Source organism: Danio aesculapii, chromosome 9 (genome assembly GCF_903798145.1).
Source record: "Danio aesculapii chromosome 9, fDanAes4.1, whole genome shotgun sequence".
Classification (NCBI taxonomy): domain Eukaryota; kingdom Metazoa; phylum Chordata; class Actinopteri; order Cypriniformes; family Danionidae; genus Danio; species Danio aesculapii.
The window spans coordinates 45,820,571-45,847,805 of record NC_079443.1 but is presented as its reverse complement, the minus strand read 5'-3'; the positions used below and the strand labels follow the sequence as shown (position 1 = coordinate 45,847,805).

Here is a 27,235-nt window from a genome sequence, read left to right as displayed (position 1 = left end):
CTCACGATGCACACAGGTGCCCGTTTCTTTTGAGTAGCAATATGTGTGTGTGTGGCTAAACGCATGAGATTAGAGATGTCAAGAGAACAACAGGGTGAAAGAAGCTGGAAGGTATTCAGATTCCTGGAGGGTAATAGATAATCATCAGACGCAGCGCTGCTCCTCCGGTCAGTGGGAGAGAAAGAGAGAGAGAGAGAAGGAGCGAGGGAAACATTTGTGTGACGTGTGTGTGTGTGTGTGTGACAGCAGCGTTCCCTCAGTGCGTAGTGGAGAGACAGGTCTGTGCGCTGACACTCACTCCTGCGGGCTGATGCGCTCTGGAGCTGCAAACAGGACACTCTGGGAAACGTGTGCCGCTCAATCATGCTTTGAAGACTCGCGTCTCTGCGCTACACGTGTTAAATCGCATAACTGCGTATCCCTCTGCATCTCAGAACCCTCCACGCGCTCGAGCATTCGTGCAAACCATGGATTCTCTTGCCAATGACACGGACGGACTGGAGAACTCTCTCAAGTACTCCAAGTGTGATCAGACAGAGAAGATGTGGATTAGGCTGAAAGGAATGTAAGTGTTTTCTTCTTCTTTTTGTTTCATACTCTTTCATCAGCATGAGCCAGGCTTCATTGCTGGCAGCAGGAGAATGACAGAGCTCGGTGGAGGAGGTTGTGTTCATTGTACACAATGATGCTGGGAGTGAGTGAGTCTTGACTCTTGGGGCAGCAAGTGTGTGAATGTAATACTAATGAGACTGTCAAGCTCAATCAAGCAATGTTGTTGTTCACATATTTGCTTCTGCTGACAGTTTTGGCTGATGAATTCATCAGTCTGGGTTCAGCGATGTTTGGATTGTAGCATTTTGTGGTGAAAGTTAAACAATCCAAAACATAATTTGGGGATAAATTTTTATTGCACAATCAAAAATGTAGTAATTGAACATCAAACATTTCTTTATTAGTTAGTATGACTATATCTAATAGATGTAATCTATTACAAAATGTACAAACTAAAATGCTAATTTAATGTTAGTTAATCATATACTATAAAGTGTTCAAGTAGGGTCAATAAAGGGTAGTTTAAATGAACTAAAAATTCCAACTTTGTTTACAACAATAATCAATAATAATAAGTCATTTATCAAACATTTAAAGTTAAGTGCTTATTTTTCATTCACAAAAACATTGTATTAAAGACTTTATCAAACTCCATTCTGCAAACAGAAATAGAATATGCATAAAATGTTTCAATACAAATGATGTAGATATTAGGTTTAGATGTATCTAATTCATTTGCACATAGTGCAACATAGACATGGGATGATAACCGGTTTCAAGGTTTACTGCAGTTTGGAAAAGTCAAGGTTTTAAAACCGCAAAAATTTCCTGTTATAGCATTCCTAAGGGGCAGCACAGTGGCACAGTGGGTAGCACGATCGCCTCACTGCAAGAAGATCACTGATTCAAACCTCAGCTGCGCCATTTGGCATTTCTGTGTGGAGTTAGCTTGTTTTCCCCGTGCTCACGTGGATTTTCTCCGGGTGCTCCGGTTTCCCCCACAGTCCAAACACATGCGGTATAGGTGAATTAGGTAAGTTAAATTGACAGTAGTGTATGTGTGTGAATGAGAGTGTATGGGTGTTTTCCAGTGATGGGTTGCAGCTGGAAGGGCATCAGCTGCGAAAAACATTTGCTGGATAAGTTGGTGGTTCATCCCGCTGTGGTGACCCCAGATTAATAAAGGGAATAAGTCGAAAAGAAAATGAATGAATGAACCGTTCCTAAGGTATACAGTTGAATAATTTGCCCCCCTTTGAATTTTTTTCTTTTTTACATATTTCCCAAATGATGTTTAACAGAGCAAGGAAATTTTCACAGCATGTCTGATAATATTTTTTCTTCTGGAGAAAGTCTTATTTGTTTTATTTTGGCTAGAATAAAAGCAGTTTTTAATTTTTTGAACACCATTTTAAGGTCAAAATTATTAACCCCTTTAAGCTATATATTTTTCGATCTACAGAACAAACCGTTGTTATACAATAACTTGCCTAATTACCCTATCCTGCCTAGTTAACCTTATTAACCTAGTTAAGCCTTTAAATGTCACTTTAAGCTGTATAGAAGTGTCTTGAAAAGTATCTCCTCAAATTTTATTTACTGTCATCATGGCAAAGAGAAAATAAATCAGCTATTAGAAATGAGTTATTAAACTATTATGTTCAGAAATGTGTTGAAGATCTTCTCTCCGTTAAGCAGAAATTGGGGAAGAAAATAAACAAGGGGGCTAATAATTCAAGGGGGCTAATAATTCTGACTTCAACTGTGTGTACACTTTTGTTTTTTATGACTACTTTATTTTGTTTTTTAGGGCAACAGTGTCTCCAGCAAAATCACCCTCCAAATCTAAAGCTACTAGTCAGCCCACTATTCAGCAAACATCTGAAAAACAAGTCGTTTATACACCAACATCCAGCATGCTATAGACCTGAACAGAGCAGTGGCTTAATTTATATACAAGGAAATTAAAGATATCCTAAGATGCCTCCTCAAGTTGTAAAGAAATCTGTGATTTTGATACTAATGAAGATCAGAAGTCAATGATTTATTTGAATTATTTAGCCTGACATGTTTAAAATTAAAAAAGGCAAAAATATATATTTTAACATTTCTCAAAATAAAATACATTGTGTTCAATGGGGGAAAAAGTTGTTGTTTTTTACCCAGACATTTTAGAGCAGTAAACACACCATGTGATACTGTGAAATCTGAATATTTTTATCCAAGGTTATCATACCGTCAGAATCGTATATCGGCCCATACCTAGTGCAACAATAATAAAGCTGCAATTTAATAAAACCTTATCATTTTTGTTGCCATTATTATTAAATCAAAATTGATCAAACTTGATTAATGATTTAAAATATGAAAAACATAAACAAATATTATCTATATTTTAAATATCTATTATTATATCTAATTATTAAAAACATAAACAAAATAATTGATTAATCTATTCTTGACTTCCTTTCCAGCATTGCTGATGTATAAATTCACTTTATCATTGTTTTAATAATAATAATATATATATATATATATATATATATATATATATATATATATATATATATATATATATATATATATATATAATTTTTTTTAATAATCGATTTGTCCACCACTGTAATCGATCAATTAATTGATTAATTGGACAAGCCTTTTCCATTTTCTTTGAAGATCCTGTGACCGAAATGCAATAGAGCAGTAAAAAGTGTATTAAAGCCAATCTCACACACACACACACACACACACTCACAAAATACCTGTATACGGTATTCATTCATTCATTTTCTTTTCGGCTTACTTTCTTTATTAATCTCGGGTCGTCACAGCGAAATGACCCGCCAACTTATCCAGCATATGTTTTATGTAGCGAATGCACTTCCAGCTGCAACCCATCACTGGGAAACATCCATACACACTCATTCACACACATACACTACGGACAATATTAGCTTACCCAATTCACCTGTACAGCATGTCTTTGGACTGTGGAGGAAACCGGAGCACCTGGAGGAAACCCATGCGAACGCAGGGAGAACATGCAAACTCCACACAGAAATGCCAACTGACCCAGCTGGGGCTCAAACCAGCAACCTACTTGCTGTGAGTTGACAGCGCTACCCACTGCGCCACCGTGCCACCCACACTAAAAAAAAAAGACTTTTTAGTGTAGTCAAATCTAATAAATTGACTAATAATAATATTTAAATTGCAATATTGTCAAGGGTAACTAGAATTTTCTAAGTACAGATTTAATATTTACACATTTACTTCATGTAATAAATGAATATTAATTAAATATTAATATTCATTTACTCTTAATATTTCAATATTTTCTAATCATCGCAAACCTAGTAATATGAAGCATGTTTTGATATTATATGTCACAATGGATAATTCACAGCATGCTTTGCAAGGGATTGAATTAATAGAAAAGTGTTTTGAAAAAAAAAGCAATCTTGAATGTTTAAATTCGAGAGAAAGACTTGTTAGAGTTTGATCATCATTAGTTTGTAGATTAAGAAGAGTGTTGAGTATGTCTTTTAGTTTTAAGGTTACCACCTTGCAGAAGAGCAGCAAACATGCTTTGGGTCTTGGCATTTTCATTATCAGCAATAATGTTTGGTGCTTCAGTCAGAAAATCATAGCTGTGCTAACACTAGCACTGACATCAATAAGCATTTATAAAGTAAATTTGCTCTTGCTAAAAAATTGCTTAAAATAAAATAACACATTTCAAGTGGAAATGTGTGTCTTAATTAAAACAAATTGCACCAAATTTGTAACTAATAAGATTTATTTAAATGATAAAAGCAATGTTCTTTCTGCTAAAACAAGAAAATGACATTACTTATAATTACTTATTACTTATAAAGACTCAAAAGTAAAGATAATCAATTTACTTTTACTTAATGTTTAACCTAACACTCCTAAATAAATTAAGTAAAGTTTACATGATATTGACAAGATAATTGTACCTGATATAAGATTGTAAAATTTACTTGAAATTTGTTTGCGCAAATTGTTACAAGGATTTTTTAAAACTAAATCTTAACAGTTATTTTTATATATATTTATATATTTTGCAATAAAATGTATTGCATTCAACAAAATTTGCAGCTACTGCACTATATTCTGAAGTTAAACAATGGAATTTATTATTTAACCAGAAATTACATCAACTAATAATATAAGTAAAGGATAAAATAAAAACAAGCTACTTATTGAATAATTAAAATTTAATACAGGCAAGAAGTGATGCATTAATGTTGTAGAAACAAAGCATTGATTACTACAATTTTAATAAATTTTTTTAAATAACAGATTAAATTGACTAATTTGGTGGTTCTGATTAATAACGGGACTAAGCTGAAAAGAAAAAGAATGAATGAATAAATCGACTAATTCACTTATAAGTTTCAGCCCTAGTTGTTTTGTCATCTCTAAAAAAAGAAGTAACCCCAGTCTGATTTTAAATGCATTGGTGGTGGATCAGAAGAATCCACTAGACACTAGTGACCTACAACAGAAGCAAATTTGTGGAAGTCAAAGTCGAGTCACTAAATGGCTGATCCCGGGATTTAAACTAGTCTTGCTCCACCACTTCCCTGTAAAGCTCATCCAAGCTTCTTTGGAAATCTCTGTCGATCCTTACAGATCAATCGCTCTTGTCCATTCATCCCATTCAAGGTGGGCAATGACATTTTCAGTATGTGATGAAACAGCCCCACAGTTCAGCATCCAAGCCAGAGTTTCAATCTTTTAATTGATTCAATGGATTTACTCTGTTTGTTTTAAGGCAAGTGGTTGTGAACAATTTATATGGGCTAAAATTAAACAAACAAGTTAAGTTGAACATTCCTACATTGATTTTGTTTGTTTAAATTCAGCCTATATAAATTGTTTGCAACCACTTACCTTAAAAAAATGAGCAAATCCATTGAATAATTATTTAAGTGCATAATCAAAAGCTAAATAAACGATGTAGGCTCTTTAATATACATTCAAACGCATTAGCTAATGATTTGCAATACGTCCTAATGTGTCTATAGATTCTCAAACCATTACCCTAAAGCACATTGGCTAATGCAATAGCTCCATACGCTGACAAATTCAGAAAAGAAGTGAGAATTCCTTGAGAGCACAATGTTCTTTTCAGTCCTGTGCTTTACATACATAAAATACTCTCTCCCGTGGGACATGATTATTATGGCCGCAAGCTAATGTGCTTCCATTTCTTGTCTTACAGGCAGAAGTACAAAAACACATCTCAAAGGTAAGTCCAAAGTTGGTGTCTATTTGTGTCGCAGCGATTCATTGGACCAAACGAACATTTCATGCATGACAAGTAATGCAGGCTAGATGAATCAAGACTTATCACTCCAGCTGGGTCACTAATGGTTTCATCGCCACCTCCGTAGCATGGGGGTTGCGTAATGGGTAAAGATCTGGCGTGCTAACGTGAAGGTTGCAGCTGAAATGATGATTAAATGGGTTGATCTAAGGGGATGGAGAGATATTGACATTACAATTCAGCTCTTTCACCTGTGCCAATGAACATGGTGCTCCAAGGAGACCGTCCCTCTAATTAGGCTTTGCTAGACAGACGAGCATCTCCATCCAGATGAAACATCTACCAGGAACAAGACATTGGTGTTCTTCCATGTCCCTGTGACAGCCCACACAATGCAATCCGTCTGATGCTGTCTTATGATGTACGGATTACAGAAGTGGGGCAGCTCTGGAATGATGGAATGCTGAAGAGATTATCGTAACATGTGCGTTGCAGCTCTGTATTGATAGTCCTCAAACATTCTGGTTGCAGTTTATTCTCAAGTCCTGCAATAAAGTATTGGACTTGTGAAATCAAATCAAACCAACAATGCTATGGGTCATTTTAACCTTGGGTGTGCATTTGTAATCATTCAAATTTCCTAGAACGTTGATAGAATCCTCAGCATTCAGTGACATCATCATCATCATCATAATAGTTGCATTCTAAATTATAATTTGTCTCATGATGATGATACACGGGACAACTTTTTGAGCAATGTTGCCAGGCAACTTTATGAAGTCATGCCATAAATAGGCAACCAGGTCAAACACATGCCAACTAATTAGGGCAAAGGCAAAATACAATATTGTTGCCTATTCTTAAAGGTGCAGTATGTAAGTTTGTCAGCCAGTGGTTGAACAAAGTATTGAAAAAACTATGACAATCACCTCAGGTACACCACTTGTGCTTTTTTCGGTGTGAAATGCTAATGATGTGAGTTTGAATGTGTGATTTGTGAGTTTGAATACTGAAAGCAGCAAAAGATAGTTCACCTCAGATCTTGAAAATAAAATTAACCATTTAAAATGCAACTTCAGTGCAAGCCAACACATATCATGTTTATCATTTATCAATGTTAAAGAGGTTTAATATGAATTAATTCGATTATAAACCTTACCATTTTCTTGGAGTGCAGTGAGTGCACTATTCTTTGCTTCTGAATGGCTGTATTTAAATTTCTGTCATGTTTTCTAACAGCCAAATTGCTAGTCATTGCAAATCTCATCACTTAGCATGTTGTTAATACATGGGGTTACAATGTAACCTGCTCACCTAATGTTTACATTTGTAATATTTATATTATTTGATAATTAATAACCACCTCATGTGGAACTCTGAATCTGTGTCTCATTTTCGGAGGCTGCTGTACTGTCCACTAGAGCTTGCGTTTTGGTCGCAGATGCATACTTTGAGAGCCTTCCTGACTGAATGAATGAATTACGCGGCTTTCCCAACACAATCTCACGGCAATTCGTAACTTTTTGATTTAGTGGCTAACTCGTATGAATTCGTATGATCTAACTCGTACAATTTAGTACGATTTGCTCATCCTCCAATGACGGTTGGGTTTAGGGGTGGGGTTAGGTGCCACGCCTCCTTTTTAAAATCGTACAATTTCGTACGACTGAACTCGTATGAATTCGTACGAATTAGACAGTAAACTGACGAAACGTAAAATACTTACGTTTTCTCGTGAGATCGGCTGGTTTTCCACCAAAGCAACCCGGTGTGCTGAAATATAATTGGCTAAACTGGCACTGGGCAGGTTAAATGACCAAGGCAATGAAAGCCATTCCAGCACGTAACGCACATCAGCATTGTTTTTTTTTTAGATAAACAACTATGTTCACTTGGCATGTTTCTTAAATATCTGCAAACATATTATGATATTTTTATGCTTTAGAAGAGTCGAAAACTTACAACTTACACCTTTTTTAGAAAAGTAATCAAGCAGCATTGCTTTGCAAAATTGCCTGGCAACATTGTTAAAAAAGTTGCCCTGTGTATCATCAGCAATACAGTGAATACGAAGTATTTAATACTGGTCTTAAATTGTTACTTTGGATTTGTTCTTCTAGCTAGTGAGCTCCCTAATTGTCTTCTTTACGCCTACATACAATATACAGCTGCTTTATAAACCCTGTTTTCGCCTGGTATTAACATGTGTTTATCTCGTGTTACTCTATAAAAAGCAATTAGTTACTTTACCTAAAATTAAAGTTGTTGCCTTTAAAGTGACAAGTTGACTTTACTTAAAAAAGTAAGTGCATTGTAACTCGGAACTGATAGGATTACAACTTAATTTTTATATTTATAGACATAGCTTGTTTACTTAATTATTTAAGGAGAAACAGGTTTACTAGCTTTTTTTAAAGTAAAGTCAAGTAGTTACTTTTTATAGTGTACCAGTTTGTCAGGTTCAGTGTGTTCCACGAGTAAATATTGAATGAATGGAACCATGTTTTGTAGCTTACAAACAAGTAAGACAGCAAGCAAGCAATTCAAAATTTTGATTGTAATATGTGTGTTTTGGTACAACATATTGAAGAATACTTTGTTTTGGTGCATTTTCTCATATGGACAATATGCTGGGTCAGTAATACTATAAAGTAAATAAATACATAGCATGCAATTTTTTAATAAAATAGTCAATTTTATTAAATTTAGTTCGTTTTTTAGCGCTTACATGATTACATACAATCATATATTAAAGCAAAATGTTCTTAAATAGCATCTGTTGTTCTATGAAGAACTTTCAATTACATGAAAATATTTGCTTCCATTAATAATTGAAAAAGGGATTTTAGATTAAATATTCACATCATTCTTCCCACATCACTGTGAAAGCCTCCTTTATTAACCTTTATTTTGATGACTGTAGAATACTATTTTTGTGGGCAATTTTAGTATAGACATTACACACGATTTTTTAATGTAAATGCATTGAAGTTCTATGGAGTTATATTTTCTTTTTGATAACATTCATCTCCTTCGGCTTAGTCCCTTATTTATTCAATGCGTAATAATCCAGCGGAATGAACTACCAACTATTTTGGAATATGTTTTACGCATCGAATTCCCTTCCAGCCACAACCCAGTACTAGGAAATACCAATACACTCTCACATTCACATGCACTCCTGCACACATTCACTACGGCCAATTTAGATTATTCAATTCACCTATACCGCATGTGTTTGGACTGTGGGGGAAACTGGAGCACCAGGAGGAAACTCACACCAACACAGGGAGAACATGCAAACTGCACACAGAAATGCCAACTGACCCAGCCGGGACTCGAACCAGCGACCTTCTTGCTATGAGGTGACAGTGCTAACCACTGAGCCACCTCGTCGCCCCTTTTTGATAACATTGTTATCTCAAATGGTACAAATTATAATCAGGCATACAACTCCCAGCTTTGATGCCTGAATACTGGATTAAATTGGTCAATGTTTCTGCACACTTTCTATTGCTTTAGTGATTGATTCGTAAAGGTTAGAACACAACACACAGCTACCAATTTATAGAGTATAGAGGCGGTTTAAAATTTGCTTTCAGCATTACATCAATCTGTACTAAAAATGGCAAAAGCTTGTGATTTTGAGGTTTTGCATACAAGTGACAGCAATGCTAAAATGTATTATTTCATAAACTGGAAAATGACAGTGTTAATGTTCTACAGTTCGTCAGTTAAAAACAATTCATTTTCAGCAGTAAAGCAGCTCTGCAGAAGATAATAGTGTCATTATTTAACTCACATTAGTTCAACGTTGTCTCGGTTCAGTTCATTAGCTCAATGCTTGGTTTGGGAAAGGAGCATAATGTGAATGTCTTCACTATGGCAAAAAGGCATTAATTTCACATTTTTTTTTTTTTTTTTTTGTTTTTTTACCAGAACTTAAATCGTATGTATTAAAAGATTAGTTCACTCTTTAATTAAAAGTGCTGTTAATTTACTCTTCAGGTCATCAAAAATAAAATCGACTTTTACTTCAGTGAAACATTAGAAGTTTTTAGCTGAAACTGTGAAAGTCACCAGTTTGAGTCCTGAAAATTCAATTCATTTCATCTTTAGTTCTATAGCGCCTTGTAGATTGTGTCAAAGTAGCTTAATGTAGAAGTTCTAGTAAATTGAAATTGAAACAGTGTCAGTCCAGTTTTCAGAGTTGAAGTTCAGTTTAGTTCAGTTAAGTGTGGTTAAATTTTTACTGCTGAAAGTGCAAACACTGAAAAGCAAATCCATCGATGCACAGCTCCACAAGTCCCAAACCAAGCACAGTGGGGAGGAACAAAGCTTCAATTGACGGCTAGGCACCAGGGGCTGGAAAAAACCTACCGGCAAAACAAATTAATATCTACTGTATGTTTCCTGATGATGCATCGAGATGTTATAAAGCAAAATTATTGGTCTTGTTTTTAGTGAACAACCCCTTTAAAATCTGCGTAAACTGGAAGTTGCTAAGAATTTTATTTCAGTATGTTAATGTGCTTCCAACTGAAGTGGAATATTGAGTAGGGGGCGGGGCTTTCATTTTGAGCATCATTCGCTCATAGCAAACTAACAGTAAAAGGGGCGGGGTTAAAATATTGACATCACCAGAGAAGGACCGGCATGCACAGACTTTGATTAAACCAACAGTAAACAAAACAAGCATTATGGAGAAAGCTGATTAGTCACACGAGTGTAATGTTTGCTACGTCAGAGTTTGCTACGTCAAAAGCATTTCCATCTTCCATTATTTGCATTAACCCTTTTAAAGATATTTTAATATAAAGATTGCTAAAACTATAATTTTTTTTAATGGATTAACATGCATGAATTGATTGTTTATCTGAATATTAACAATGTGCGCTAGCAAAATAGACATTGTAAATTTTAATTTCAAACCAACTTTAATAATATTCCTGTGTGTAATGCTGCTCTTTTAGTAAATGTAATGCTAGGACCCTATAGCAGGTGAATAACCACCAACCACCAAACAATCAAGAATTAATCCTATTTTAACTAGATTGACTCACTTTATCTCTCTTAACTTGTAATTTTTTATATTAAGATTTTTTTCAGATTCTTAAAGTCTGCATAAAATTCAAAATTTGCATTGTTTATTTAGTAATTTTTAATAAAATTGTATTTTATTAGATTATGCTAAATTGACGCGAGTATCCTCAGTTGTATCCCATCTATATTTCACCCTTTCCTGCAGTGTGTTGAAGTGTAGATGGGATACAGCTGAGGATACCCACGTCAATATAGCATAATGTTTGTGACACTATACAACAAATAATATTTTTACATTACCGTGAGGCTTGGGTTTAGGGTTGAGGTCGGGGTAGACGCAAATAAAATACAATTAATGTGTAATTTAATGCATAATATTAATACTTCTCGTTAACTTCCGATCACAGCTGTTTCCCTTTTAGCAACAATCACAAAAGCGATCTGAGCTGTCGGATTCACGTCATATTGATTCATAGTTTTCTGCTGAAATACATGAAGGTAAGCAGCTGTTTATCTGGGAGAGGAATAGAGAAAATATTCTAGTAACGTAAACAGTGTATTTCTTTCGTGAACAAAGCACATCGTCCAGTTATATTGAAAAATTACTATTATTGCCGTCTGTAGTTATGTGTAGCATGGATAAAGCACGGATAAATTGTGATATATGACAAGCGCTGCACACCTCTTTCTGTGCCTCAGTGCGCCGTCAGATTTGAATTTTAGCAGTTGATGACGTGAGCTCTGAACGTTCTAATCACACCGGTGTGATCGTACGATTCAGGTACCAGCCAAGGCTAATCACACTGGTGTGATTGTTTGCATGAAAGGGTTAATACCCTTCTCTTTCTGCTATGCTTATGCTATAAGAGAATGATGTGCAAAAGAAAGCCCCGCCCCCTGCTCAATATTCTGTTTCAGTTGGAAGTACATCAGCATACTTAAATACATTTTTTATTAAATCTCTCTCTCTCTCTCTCTCTACACAAACACACACCGACTCAGCATTAGTAACTCTGAAGAGCCCTGATGCCTTCACTGTCCCTCCTCTATGTGGAAACCTCTGTCAAGCTCTTCTGTGAAGGCCAATCAGAGCGGTGTAGTTGGGGTGAAGTGGCCCTCACACACCCCCGCATTACGGTCTCTGATACTAAACACTGGCCTGCCCTCAGTAACATCCCCACATTTCTGTAATTCACGCTGAGAGGTGCTACTTAACAATGGCCTTCCCTCAAAGCGCAGCTCTCCACTGTGCAGATAGACGGAGAGCAACGCTACACTTCAGACAACAACATCTCTGCATCAGCATTCACCCCAGCAAACAAGAGTCGTTTGTGTGTCAAAATCCAGTCATGTCCCGGAGGTGTGAGAGGTTTATATGGGAAAGCAGTGGTTACTGTAATTGGGTGAAGCTCACAAAAAGCTGTCAGGAACGAGCACAGGTCATATTTGAACTCAAAAATCGAAAGAAATAAAAAAATATTTTGAAATATTTTGACAGGTATTCTTTGGGAGTGTTGCGAGTTGACATTTTGATTTTAATTTCATTGCTACTTTCTTAAAATAGTAGAAATCAGAAATACACTCACTGGCCACTCTATTAGGTATACCTTACTAGTACCAGGTTGGACCACCTTTTGCCTTAAGAACTGCCTCAAGCCTTCGTGGCATAGAATCAACTAGGTACTGGAAATATTGCTCAGAGATTTTGGTCCATATTGTCATGATAGCATCACGCAGTTGCTGCAGATTTGTCGGCTGCACATCCATGGTGCGAATCTCCCATTCCGCCACATCCCAAAGGTGCTCTACTGGATTGAGCTCTGGTGACTGTGAAGACCATTTGAGTACAGTGAACTCATTATCATGTTGAAGAAACCAGTCTGAAATGATTCACAATTTCTGACATGGTGTATTATCCTGCTGGAAGTGGCCATCAGAAGACGGGTACACTGTGGTCATAAAGGGATGGACATGGTCAGCAACAATACTCAGGTAGGCTGTGGTGTTGACACGATGCTCAAATGGTACTAACGGGCCCAAAGTGTGCCAAGAAAATATCCCCCACACCATTACACCACCACCAGTCTAAGCCTTGAAACAATGCAGGGTGGATCCACGCTTTCATGTTATTGACACCAAATTCTGACCCTACCATGCGAATGTTGCAGGAGAAATCGAGACTCATGAGACCAGGCAACATTTTTCCAATCTTATATTGTCCAATTTTGGTGAGCCTGTGTGAATTGTAGCCTCAGTTTCCTGTTCTTAGCTGACTGGAGTGGCACCCGGTGTGGTCTTCTGCTGCTGTAGCCCATCTGCCTCAAGGTTGGACGTGTTGTGCATTCAGAGATGCTCTTCTGCATACCTCAGTTGTAACGAGTGATTATTTGAGTTACTGTTGCCTTTCTATCAGCTCGAACCAGTCTGGCCATTCTCCTCTGATCTCTGGCATCAACAAGGCATTTTTGCCCACATCACTGGATATTTTCTCTTTTTTGGACCATTCTCTGTAAATCCTAGAGATGGTTGTGCGCGAAAATCCCAGTAGATCAGCAGTTTCTGAAATACTCAGACCAGCCCATTTGGTCTGCTCACTTAAATCACATTTCTTTCCCATTCTGATGTTTGGTTTGAACTGCAGCAGATCATCTTGAGCATGTCTACATGCCTAAATGCAGTGGCTGCCATGTGACTGGCTGATTGGAAATTTGCTTTAACGAGCTGTTGTACAGGTGTACTTAATAAAGTGTACCGCTCTTCCTTTTTCTCTCTCAAACAAAATAAACACCACCTCAAATTTCTAGACGTGTAATCTGAAAGTAGAATGAGAGTAATCATTCTAAAAAAAGGAACTGAAATCTTAATTGCTCTAAAAACTTAAATAATAATTGTGCAAAATTAAAATAAAATGGAAATGAAATGGGTTTTTAAAAATCAATCAGAAAAATCTCTGTCTGTTTCTCTCTTTCTCAAAATAAATAAACCCTCAAATTTCTAGACGTGTAATCTAAATTAGCAGAATGAGAACTTCAAGTAATCTTAAAAAAATGGCACTGAAAACTTAACTGCTCCAAAACTGTAACAAATAATCCCTGCAGGCACAGGACGTCATATTGACGATGTATCCCAACGTACCTTAACATTGTGGGGATGTTGGATGTTTTGGAAATGAAAATCCGGTTGTCACCAGAAGCCCACATCAGCCTGACGTCTATGTCCAATGTCCAACTAAAATCAACCAAATATCAACGTCTATTCATGTTACAATTTGACGTTGTGTGGACGTTACTACTATGACATCTATCAGACGTTGGATTTTGGTCACTTTCCAACACAACCTAAAATCAACCAAATATCAACGTAATTTAATATTGTAATTGGACGTCAAAATAACGTTGTCCTTAGTCACTGGATAGACATAAAATTTTGGTCCCCTGACATCATGACCTAAATCTAACCTAATATTAACGTTGTATAATGTTGTGTGCCTGCTGGGATAATTATGTACAAAATTAAAATTAATTGGAAATGAAATTTTTTGAAAGTTTTTAAAAATCAATTAAAAAATCCCTCTCTCTCTCTCACAATAAATAAATAAACCCTCAAATTTCTAGACGTGTAATCTGAATTAGCAGAATGAGAACTTCAAGTAATCAATATGAAAAAATAGAACTAAAAACTCAATTGCTGTAAAAACTAAACAATAATTATGTGCTGTTTTTTAATGGCTTCTCTTTAATGTGTTTTCGTGAGATTCACCTGTTCACCAAGTGCATTGCGCATCCAATCCTGTTTTCTTTCAGTTTTTTTTTCCATTATACACTGACTGGTGTATTCGACCACACTGTGACGTGAACTAAAAATAGACATGGAGATGACAGATTGTGACACCTTATAATGCACAAGATAATAAGTCAAAGTAATGGTGCAGCATAAATTACTAGTAATTTAGGTGCAAGGCCTTTAAGCAAGCTGTCAATAATGAATAATGTAAGGTGGTCATACATTGATTGCATGACTCGATGATATTGAGCTCAAACTTATAGATGGTGTTCAAATGAAGGATGTTTGTACAAATCTATTGAACGATGTGAGTAATGTATCCACTAGAGGCCCCCATTAAACTGTCCCAGCAAAGTTCACTGAAAACGTTCAAATGCTCAATGCACTTCCTTACTCACAGAAACATACAGTTAAAGCCAGAATTATTAGCCCCCTTGAATTATTAGCCCCCCTGTTTATTTTTTTTTACCCAATTTCTGTTTAACGGAGAGCAGATTTTTTTTCAACACATTTCTAAACATTATAGTTTTAATAACTCATCTCTAATAACTGATTTATTTTATCTTTGCCATGATGACAGTAAATAATATTTGACTAGATATTTTTCAAGACACTTCTATACAGCTTTAAGTGACATTTAAAGGCTTAACTGGGTAATTAGGTTAGCTAGGCAGGTTAGGATAATTAGGAAAGTTATTGTATAACGATGGTTTGTTCTGTAGACTATTGAAAACAAAAATAGCTCAAAGGGGCAAATAATTTTGACCTTAAAATGGTTTTAAAAAATTAAAAACTGCTTTTATTCTAGCCGAAATAAAACTAATAAGACTTTCACCAGAAGAAAAAATATTATCAGACATACTGTGAAAATTTCCTTGCTCTGTTAAACATCATCTGGGAAATATTTAAAAAAGAAAAAAAAAATTCAAAGGGGGGCTAAGAATTCTGACTTCAACTGTATGTGGAACACCACAACTGCAGAAATCCAGAAGTTCAGTTTGCGCATGCACATGACTTCTTATGCGGTTTTATTTGTGGGTATGCGAACCAGCATACCGTCACCTACTGTGATGGAGGCGCAGTAACTCACCAGAGAGAGTCGTTCATATGAAGAGCTTAAATCTCCTTCAATCAACAAGTTCTCATCTAATTCAGTGTATTGTTTCTTCATTTAGTTTCAAACAACTAGAATGAATCATTTAACTGAACTAAACTTGTTCCATTCTTTTCTATAAGACATAATTGTATTTTGCAAATCGAGCAAGTGGCTTGTTGACTTTTTTTGAGTGTAAAATGTTCTTTGAGCAACCCCAAAGAGCATTGTTTTTAACTTGAAACTTAGAAACTTTCTGCTTGACTGTCATGATTTTAATGGCCCATTGTCTCATTTACAAGTGAAATAATCTGCAGACATTTTTCTTTCAAATCTCTTCTTGATTTCAAGCTCTTGAGAGACACCGAAAGCTTGCTCACGCTGACCTTTACATCAGAGCGGCGATGTTTTTATGGGTGTTGAGAGTATCTAAAAGTGTGAAGAGCTGTGTGTGCTGGATGTTCATGTAAGAGGCAGCATTGTGTCGGTCCTTCTCCTCTGAAAACACAATAGAAAAGAATGGAGCATAATACAACGAGTGTGGAGTAGCCATCCAGCAATTTCCTGCTGTGTTGTGCCATTAGCTGTTCAAGTGCGAAAGACAATGTATGAAACAACAGGCTCGTGAGACAAAAACATTTCCGATCATTCTCACAGATAAAATCGCATAAACACCACACACATGGTCTAGAATTTGCATAACTTATATAGTAAGCTTTCTAAATATTTCATCAAGCAAAAACAGAAACAAACTGAAATGAAATTGTCCTATTGTCCTCTCTCTCTCTCTCTCTCTCTCTCTCTCTCTTACTCTCAATTCAATTCAGTTCAATTTAATGCAATGCAATTCAATAATTGCTTTATTGGAATGACAAATGTTACAAATGTATCGCCAAAGCGTTTATACACTGTAAAAACATTGACCTTAAATTCACAGTAAATTACTGGCTAATAATTGCATTACTTTCACAGTAAAATACTGTATGTAAATTCACAGCAAATTACTGTGAGGTAGTTTACAGTAATTTACTGTGATTTTGGGACATTAAATTACTGTGAAATTACAGCCATATAGTGTAACTTCACAGTAGATAATAACGTCCCTTACTGTGATTTCACAGTATTATCTTGTAGAATTAACTATATTTTACTGTGAAGCAGGCTTTCCCCGGCTAGTCATTCTGACATTTACCCTGACTTTGAAATCCCTTTATGAACCAATTACTTTTGTTCCAGTTTATTACGTTTTTGGCTAAGCACAAAGTTATGTTCATTAAAAATTATTTCATATTTCCATATTAACCTTATAAAACTAAATAAAGGTACAGTGCACCCATAACTGAAAATTTACTATGACATTCTTGTCATTTCAAAACAGGATGATTTTCTTTCAAGTTATTTTTTGAAGACGTAAGCAAATTGTTTTTGGGGCTGCAGTGACATTCTGTTATTTCTAAATATCAAAAAGTGCCAATATTAGCATAAAAGTTCATTTGTATTAATGTCTATGTTGAATGAAATAAAAAGAGTTTGAATTCCTTTAACTAACATGCAAAAGATATAGCCCTTTTTACAGTAATTAGCTGTAATCACTGTAATTTTTCCACAGTAATTTATATTAGTATCACTTAGGATTTAACTGTAAAAATTCACAGTAATGTGTTGTTTTCATAATTTTATTGTGAAATTAAGGCAGTCTGCCTTAATTTGAATGAAAAATGTCAATAAAACATAAACAATTACAATAATGAGAAGTTTATTCAATATTTGTTGTGGGGATATTTAGACCCCACAACATAATTACAAGGTACACACATGAAAAAAATATTGCATAAGCAATTTTAAATAATGTGGGCATAAAAAGTAATATTCTACAGATTATAGATTATCTAGATTTTGGATTTCATCATCGATAAAATGATTAATTTGATTTAAAAATCTCAATAAAACATAAAAAACCCATTAAAATAATGAGAAGCTGCAAGCAAAATAAAACTATATTGTCATAAAAATATATAAAACGATACATTTCCATGTGCAAATTATGTTTTATGACTATAGTTTATTTAAAACAGGCTAATCTAACTGTTAATATTTTCAATGTGTTTTATATTATTTCATTGTCTCTATAGTTTTAAATGTCTTTTTTATTTGTAATGTTATTTTAGTACACCAGGTTAACTAAATGAAAATGAGAAATATACTCTTGCCAACTAAATAGGTAGCTAAAATAACCTTTTACACATTGTAATTTATTAAAATAAATGTAGATAAACCATCATTTACTGTTATCATTTTATGAGTTCAGTTAACTATCATTCATTCATTCATTCATTCATTCATTCATTTTCCTTTCGGCTTAGTCCCTTTATTAATCTGGGGTCGCCACAGCGGAACGAACCGCCAACTTTCAGTTAACTAAAATAATCCTATTTCTAAGCCACTTGCACCCATAAGCATGCATTACAGTCCTACAAGCATTACACTGTGTATATTTTAAAACTTGCTGCTAATGTGAGACAGAAAATGTGACATCTGCACAGTAAACCTTCTGGATATTCAGCATTGTTGTGTGGGCTTCCTGTCAACAGGTTCCTGTCTCGGGCCCCGTCCCGCCTCTCTAGCATTTGCTGAAACGTCTCCTGGCAACAGTGTGTTTCCTGGTCTCTGGATTCTCTATTCATTTTCATGCTGTCCAGAAATTGGCAGATGTTAACAAACAGAGCGGCGTCCTGCGAGCAAAAACCTCTTTGTGGTCTTTGGTTGTGTTACTTGAGCTCGTTTGGGAACTTGTAACTTATTAATCTGCCGTTGTTTGGGAGTTGTCAGCGAGAGGCGATGGGCGCGCATGCCAGAAGCGAGCGTCTGTTTCTGCTTCTTGTCACAAATGAACCACACACGCTCTCTTGCATGTGGTGAGAATGAATGCTAGTTTATTTTATCCGCTTCCTCTGCATGTCTGTGATTTACTTGAAAGCCATTTGCTTTTGTTCAATCTGTGTTTCCTTAAGCCGGCTAAAAACGGTGTTTGGGTTATGTAGTGCACTTTTATTTAAATGGATAGTTCTCACGGAAATGGGGGCTCTGAGATCTTTTACACACTCGTTAATGTTGAGCACTGCTGTCTTTGGTTTCCATTTCCATTCGCCGTCCAAGATTTTATTTTACTTTATTTTTCTGTCAGTTGTCCCTTTAGGGTCTTATATTTTTGACTGCAACTTTTGGACTGCAAATATTAATATAATATATTATAATATAATATAATATAATATAATATAATATAATATAATATAATATAATATAATATAATATAATATAATATAATATAATATAATATAATAAAATATAATATACTATAATATAATATAATATAATATAATATAATATAATATAATATAATATACTATAATATACTATAATATAATATAATATAATAAAATAAAATAAAATATAATATACTATAATATAATATAATATAATATAATATAATATAATATAATATAATATAATATAATATAATATAATATAATATAATATACTATAATATAATATAATATAATATACTATAATATAATAAAATAAAATAAAATATAATATAATATAATATAATATAATATAATATAATATAATATACTATAATATAATATAATATACTATAATATAATATAATATAATATAATATAATATAATATAATATAATAGTTGAGTAGCAGTGGCTGAGTAGCAGTGTCACATGAGTAGCAGTGGCTGTATATCAGCAATGGTGGGAGGTGTGCATTGGTTCGAGACTGCAGGCCGAGTGCCTTAGTGTCCCACCAGTGATGATATATAGCCATATCGCACTGCTATGCTGCACGTGGATCCTCACCTCTGTTGTCCCCTACTCATTACACTACTGTTTAGTCAGCTATGGACAAATCCAACTATTGGGTTATTTTTGTATTTAAAGTTGGGAAAAACTTGGGGAACTTAAACTTGGGAATGGTGGGCGTGGAGAACCAGCATTAAAAGCACAGGCAACAAAAACAGCTACATTGTGTCCAGAGCAGAAAATCCCAATATTCTGAAAGCTATGATAAATAATCTGATGAGTGTTTTGAGCTGAAACTTTACAGACACATTCTGGAGACACAAAAGACTTATCTTAAATCATGAAAAAGGGGTAAAATGGGTGCCCTTTAAATAAAAAATAATAATTACAGTATTGGGTTTGACCATATTTAAGCCACCAGTATGTTAATACATCCCATAATTTTTAGTCTAATATAATACGTTTGTTTCAGTTGAAAGTAATTTGAAGTTATAAAGGTCATACAGACTTAATCAGAAAATAAAGTGCCTGACAATATACAGCCATATCGCAGTGCTACGAGTATGATATTGCGTTTATACAACAGTTCGACGGCATAATCAAGTTCATTCGGAATGAACCGCCAACTTATCCAGCACATGTTTTTATGCAGCTGACCACTGCAACCTATCACTGGGAAACACCCATACACTACGGACAAGCTGGTAGCTTACCCAATTCACCTTTAGCGCATTTGGGGAAACCGGAGCACCCAGAGGAAACTCATGCAATTACAGGAAGAACATGCAAACTCCACACATAAATGCCAACTGACCCAGCCGGGTTCGAACCAGTGATCTTCTTGCTGTGAGGCGATTGTGCTACCCACTGCACCACCGTGCTGCCGGCATAATCGTGTGTATAAAAAAAGAAAATCTAACTCAACAATACTTTTATATGAGGAACTACTTTCTTCCGCCATTCATTCAAAACTGCAGCTGATGTCAAAACAGCTAAATAAATGCACATATCACACACTAAAATGGCTTTTTGATTGAAACATACAGTACATGCTCCCTTCAAACTGAAATCATGAAAAAACGTAATATCTTGTGATGCAGTCGCCTTTACAGGACACTTAATGTTGAATAAGAACTAACATCTAACATGAAAAGAGAAACATGAAATTTGCGGAGCTGTGGGGTGCGAGGACCGGGATTGAGAATAGCTTGAAGAGAGTAACATCTTATTATTTTAATCCTATTTGTAATCAAATTTTTTACTAGTACATCCAGCAGCTGGAGCACCTTCACAGACTGCTCACAAACCTTCAGCGCTGAAATTGCTGGGAGTGAGAGCAGGGCTTCAGCTGGCAGCTGAACAATTTGTTTAGTGAACTGGAATACCAGAGCTTGGCACCATATGTTCACCCAGAACAATAAGCCTGTGCGACAGTTATCTGAGTCTGTATTTAGAAGTCGTCCAGTGATCTGAGCAATTTCCTGAGAGAAGTTTAGACTGTGATTTGTCCTTGCTTGTTTAATCTTTCTCTCTCTTTTTATCTCTTACTTTTAGTTGTTTTTTTTACATCCACCTGATGTTGACTGTCTAAATAGGGTCGCCTGACTTTGACTTGATTAGATCACGGCCTGGAGAGAGAACGGCCCTCTGATAAACAATTTTGCCTGAAAATGAACATGTAGCAATTCAATTACCATTCAATCAGCGAATGCTTGAGGCCTTTAATGATTTCAGCACACAATCAAATCCTGGCTTTCTTAAAGAGGCCTCGAAGCCATTTTTGTGCAATCTTAGAGGAATATGAAACATCACAAGTCATCAATGCATCTCTTCATGTTGAGAGGACCGTCCAAAAGAGTGAAAATTGGCCGTTTTCAGTCTCCTGACTAGCAATTGTTTCATAATTCTCTAGCAGTGGAAAGCTACTGTTACAAACCCCTGATGTTAGTCCAGGGGATGGTGGGGTTTGACATTTATTTGTAATTAAAATATACTTATACAAACAGTGAATAAGTGCTAAAGACAACCAAAATAATACAAAAATTGTGATTTTATTTATATTTCCCAAAGTGAACAAAAACAATGAATAAATCCAAAATAAAGAAAATAAAGTAAGACAAAATATACTATTTACAATATTTACAACACTGAAACAAATACAAAGACAGGAGAGCTGGCAGAAGGGACGTGAGCGGCGCTAAAGGAACGAAAAGAACAAAACCCAAACTAAATCTAACTTCCCAAAAGCATCTAGCTAACTAACTATGTAAAACAAAATAATTAGCACGCGAAGAGTCTTCCGAGTCCTGACTGTTTACTCTATCTATCTATCCAAAAGTACAAGGGGTGGCGCTCGCCCCTGACCTAATGTACCATACAGAAGAGTAGTCCTAAGTGTTGCAAAATGTATGTCACGTGACCTTCTTACCTGTCCGCTTCGTCCAAGCCTCGTAAACAACATTTAAACAGAGAAATGGAGGGATCTACAGATAACGAACGGATAACGTGCACACAGAAATGGGCAACAACAAAATACACAGTTAGATGGGTTTTTTCGTAACGCAACGCAACAAGAAAACAAGATAAGAAAGGGGAAAAAGAGGGGCTGGTGAGTGGTCTGGCGCGTGCTTTTATGGAGGGTGGTCTTTGCTTATTGGATGTGACGTAACCGGGGGAGAAATGACTGACAGCTGAATAGACCAATGAACGAAACCTGTGAATAATGAAAGGGAGAGCAAAGCGAGAGAGAGAAAACACAAACAGAGCACAAATAACACAAATATGTAACAGCTACGAAGCACAAAAGCTGTGTGGGAGTGATAAAGGAAACAAAAGTGAACACAAAACAAAACAAAAACAAAATTTCTTCTTGATATCAGCCCTTCATGCTCACGTATGAGGGTTTGCTATAGCGTCATGAATCACAGAATGTGGCTATAGGGTTAAATTAGTAATGCTTTATCAGTTTTAGATCGGAAAAAAAACAACGACAAGCTCTGAAAAGTCAACTAAATGTGACACAATTTGAATTCTCTCATAATCTGAAATCGTAAGTGTGTAATTCAAGTGTTTTTTGACGAGTCTGTGAAGAATAAAAGAACAACAGGCTTTAAAATGGTACCGCAGGAATTTCAATGTCACCAATCCAGCGCGAGAGAGAGTGAAGAAAAGACTGAATTTACTCACCCAAAGGAAAATTGCATTGCTCAGAGGTGGTTTGTTCACAGCTCACAAGACTTGAGGGAGTAGCTCACCTCAATATGAGAAGCGTTTACCCTCATGCTGCTCCAAATCTGTATGATTTTCTTTTATCTGTGGAGCACAGACGGCGACTTTTTGAACAATACACTGGAAGCTGTTTTCCAATATTCCTGTGCTTTTAAAATGGGCTTTAAAACCCGCACAAGCTACAAAACCTGCTGTTTGACACTATCCACTGATTTTTGGGTTTCATAATCAAACATTCACATGGTTTTCACTAGATTTGATTCGAAAGCTCCAGCCGTAAAAGAAAATTAAAACCTCGTTCAGACCATAATGATGAAAAAATGGTCCTCCATTTAAAATGTAGTACTCATTATTTTTTTTCTACAGTGAAATTGATTTTTAACAATAATACAATCCTATTGTGAGCTCTGAGGTTGATATTTAATATTGTTTGTTGCATCTTGTTGCATAATGTATTTTTTAAACAATGTCACATTCGGCTAGGGAGGAGATGAGGACTCAAGTGCAGGAACTCCAATGGCTTTATTAATAATAAAAATAAAACAAAAAGGCAACAAAACTACCCTGAGGGGGAAAACATTATCAAAACAAATAAACAAACACAAACTTGACTGGGCAGGCTGGCAGGGATCAGGGGTCCGTTCTTGGTACGTGGATTACTCAATTAGCTGGATTTGGTTCTTCACGATTTGACATGATCCAGGATCATTTCGTTCTTCAAAACTCATTTAAGAGTTGTTGTCATAGCAACAGGTCTGGTAGCTCGTACCTGTTCGGGAGCAGGCTCATTTCATATAAACAGGATTAGATCGGGTCAGTTCAAGCAAAGATAATACTGAAAGTATGTACCAAATTCTGATATTCTCTTAAAGTAGTAATTATATACACTTGGAAAAATAGTGAAATAGTTATATATGTATATATATAATGTATATATATATAAAAATGTTTCAGTGTGTGTGTGTGTATCTGTATATATATATATATATATATATATATATATATATATATATATATATATATATATATATATATATATATATATATATATATATAAATATATATACAGATACACACACACACACTGAAACATTTTTAACATTTTAACGAAGAGATTTTTTCAACACATTTCTAAACATTATAGTTTTAATAACTCATTTCTAATAACTGATTTATTTATCTTTACCATGATGACAGTAAAAAATATTTTACTAGATATTTTTCAAGGCTTAACTAGGTTAATTAGGTTAACTAGGCAAGTTAGGGTATTTAGGCAAGTTATTGTATAATGATGGTTTGTTCTGTAGACTATCAAAAAATAAATTAGCTTAAAGTGGCTAATAATTTTGACCTTAAAATAGATTTTAAAAAGTTAAAAACTGCTTTTATTCTAGCCGAAATAAAACAAATAAGACTTTCTCCAGAAGAAAAAATATCATCAGACATACTGTGAAAATGTTCTTGCTCTGTTAAACATAATTTGGGAAATATAAAAAAAAAAAAAAATCAAAGGGGGTCTAATAATTCTGACTTCAACTATACATACATGCATACATACATACATACATACATACATACATACATATATATATATATATATATATATATATATATATATATATATATATATATATATATATATATATATATATATATATATATATATATATATATACAAAAATAAAACTTATGCAATCAGCACTCTGAAATGAAAGCACAAAAACACGGGGTTGTTCTTCCCAAGGGGTTCAAAGAGAATATTTATTAATATGGATTTTAGATACAAACGTGTACTATTTTTTAAGGTACCAACCAGCTTTAGTACAATTTGTGTATAATAATAGACATGTACAATATTCGACAGCTTTTTTTAAAGAAATAATTTATGCAGTCAACATACATGTTTTGACAGCTAATATGCCGGTGATTTGATGCTTCGCTAAAGTTGCAGAAACTTTTACCGAAGTCAAAATGCTTTTTTGGATGCAAAATTAATTTAAACATCCAGTTATTCCTACACCGATTAAGAAACGTGAATAGGCGACTATAATAAAGAAAATCCGCTCTAACTGTGAAACTAATTAAATTGTTAAATACTCTGGACACATGGAAGTGTAAAGCCTGCAGCCCACAACAAAGGTGGAAAGTTATTGCGCATCAAATTTAACAAACTGTTTACTATGAATTTTATGTAATTTTGCCCACGTGGATAATTGAATATTAATCAGATGATGTCATTACACTGCTGTGCCCTCAGCCAATCATTGGATTGCTGATCATGATTTCGAGGATCGATAGATCTGTCCTTCACAACACACGCAGCGATCTCAGATCAGTTTATCCAGACATTTTAATCTGATTTGCGAAATTGTTTGAAGAACCAAATTAGCCAGAGATCAGTTATCAAGATTCAAATGTTTTGTTGCAATGTTGCATCACATTGGTTGATGTAGACGTTTACTAAGCTCAAATTTGGATCAAGTGTATGCTTATTTTACTGTTTAGAAAACATCAAACATTCTCTCTAAAATAAAAGGATTGTTCGTATGTATTGATATGCACTATTTAAATGACAAGACAAGATGATTTAGCAGTAATCACACAATCTTTTATCACACCACAGTCTTTATAATTCGTGAAACAGTGGTATCAAAATGATCTCAGTTTCCCAGTCGTAAACACAACTTCAGAGGATGTTCCTGTCCAGTTTCCAAGTAGGGAACTTGTATTTATGATAATTCTGATAGAATATGAAGGCAGCATGAAATGAATCTTTTATCTTCAGATGATGAAAGAACGTAGGGAAATGTGGAGTTAAAACAACGTGTTTGAAAACATGATGGCAGGATAATTGTTTTGGGGCAAAATACCTTTTTAATTAAGTATCTTTTTTAGATTTGAATAATTCAAAGTGTCCTAAAATGCCTTGACAGAGATTTTAAGAAGACAGTTACTGACATATAATTTAGACTTGTGTGAAGGATGTAAATTAAAAACTTTGAATATTTGAGCTTCCTGTAGAGCAATGTTCCAACAGCAGTATATATATATAGCAGTGCAATATGGCTGTATATCTGCACTGGTGGGAGGCGTGCATTGGCACAAGGCCGCAGGCGGAGTGTCTTAGTGTCCCACCAGTGACAATATACAGCTATATTGCACTGCTACGAGTGTAATATTGCGTTTATATAACAGTTTGACAGCATCGTGTATATAATAAAGAAATTCAAACATGGAGAGTCTCAAAAATCCTTTTATATGAGGAACTACTTTTTTCTGCCATTCATTCACATCTGCATCTGACCTTAAGAACAGCAGAAGTTTTTTAAAAACACGACATTACTTTAGAGCTAGTGTTTGAATGATTCTCTAGTGTAATATCTAAAGTGATGACAAAACAGGTGACAGGTTTGCTCACAAAACAGGTTTGCTCACATTATAAGATTATAAGGCTGAACGACATGAAATGCCATCAGTCTACAGAGATTTCTCAGCATTTCTCTGATGCAATCAGGAGAGCACAATAATTAACCCCCCCAAAAAAGTAAAAGCAAAGCGAACATTAGCAGGTTACTATGGTTTAAATATATAAAGATATGTATATGACATGAGAGAGAGAGATCGACCTAAAATGTCACATACCTGATTTATAAGGATTTTATCAGCTCTAGTTTAAAATACAAAAAGAAAATGCTGAGGATTTATCATGCGGTCTCTGTCGCCATCTTGTGTCGCAACCATCTTTGCTCTGCTCAGTATGACAGAATGATGGCCGCCAATTTCCGAAATTATAAAAAGGCGCTATCCTTACAAATAAATTGCATAGTTTGATTCTAAATAACTATATTCTCTGCTAAAAAAGCCTCTAAAGTACATTATGTTGTCCAACAGCTGCAATATTTGTCAAACTGTAGTGAGCCTATTATTGATCTGCTGTCATTCTATGTGGGCACAAGTAATACACGAGTAATACACAAGGGTGAAGAGGCTGTATGAGTGCTGTTATTGCAGAACATCACTTGGCTATATATATATATATATATATATATATATATATATATATATATATATATATATATATATATATATATATATATATATATATATATATATATATACACATATATACATATATATATATATATATTTTTTTTTTAAAGCATCTACCAAATTCATAAATAAAACTGCCGTTTAAGCCACTGAAACTCCAAGAGAGAACAATCTGTACAAAACACAGGTGAACACAGAAGTGCCAGATTTAGCTAAACTGGTTGAATTAGCACAAGCATGCAGTTTTGTGAGTTTTTCTACTGACAATGAACAAAAGAAATACAGCAGCTTATATCCATAATGACCAATGCAGTGCCAAACCAGTGTAAATTAGGTTGCAAATAAGCAAAGCTGATGATAAAGTGCATGTAATCTACTA

General features: G+C 34.9%; 1 protein-coding gene across 1 annotated transcript in view; it reads left to right on the top strand.

Annotated features, from left to right (window-relative positions):
- The first annotated feature begins 237 nt into the window (after positions 1 to 237).
- The window catches only part of pde1a (phosphodiesterase 1A, calmodulin-dependent), a 145,838-nt gene continuing 118,840 nt past the window's right edge, over positions 238 to 27,235 (top strand). The window contains exons 1-2 of the mRNA XM_056465853.1: positions 238 to 565; positions 5,804 to 5,830. Coding sequence (XP_056321828.1) covers positions 468 to 565; positions 5,804 to 5,830 — 125 coding nt within the window. The 5' untranslated portion in view covers positions 238 to 467. The remainder of the gene's footprint in view (positions 566 to 5,803; positions 5,831 to 27,235) is intronic.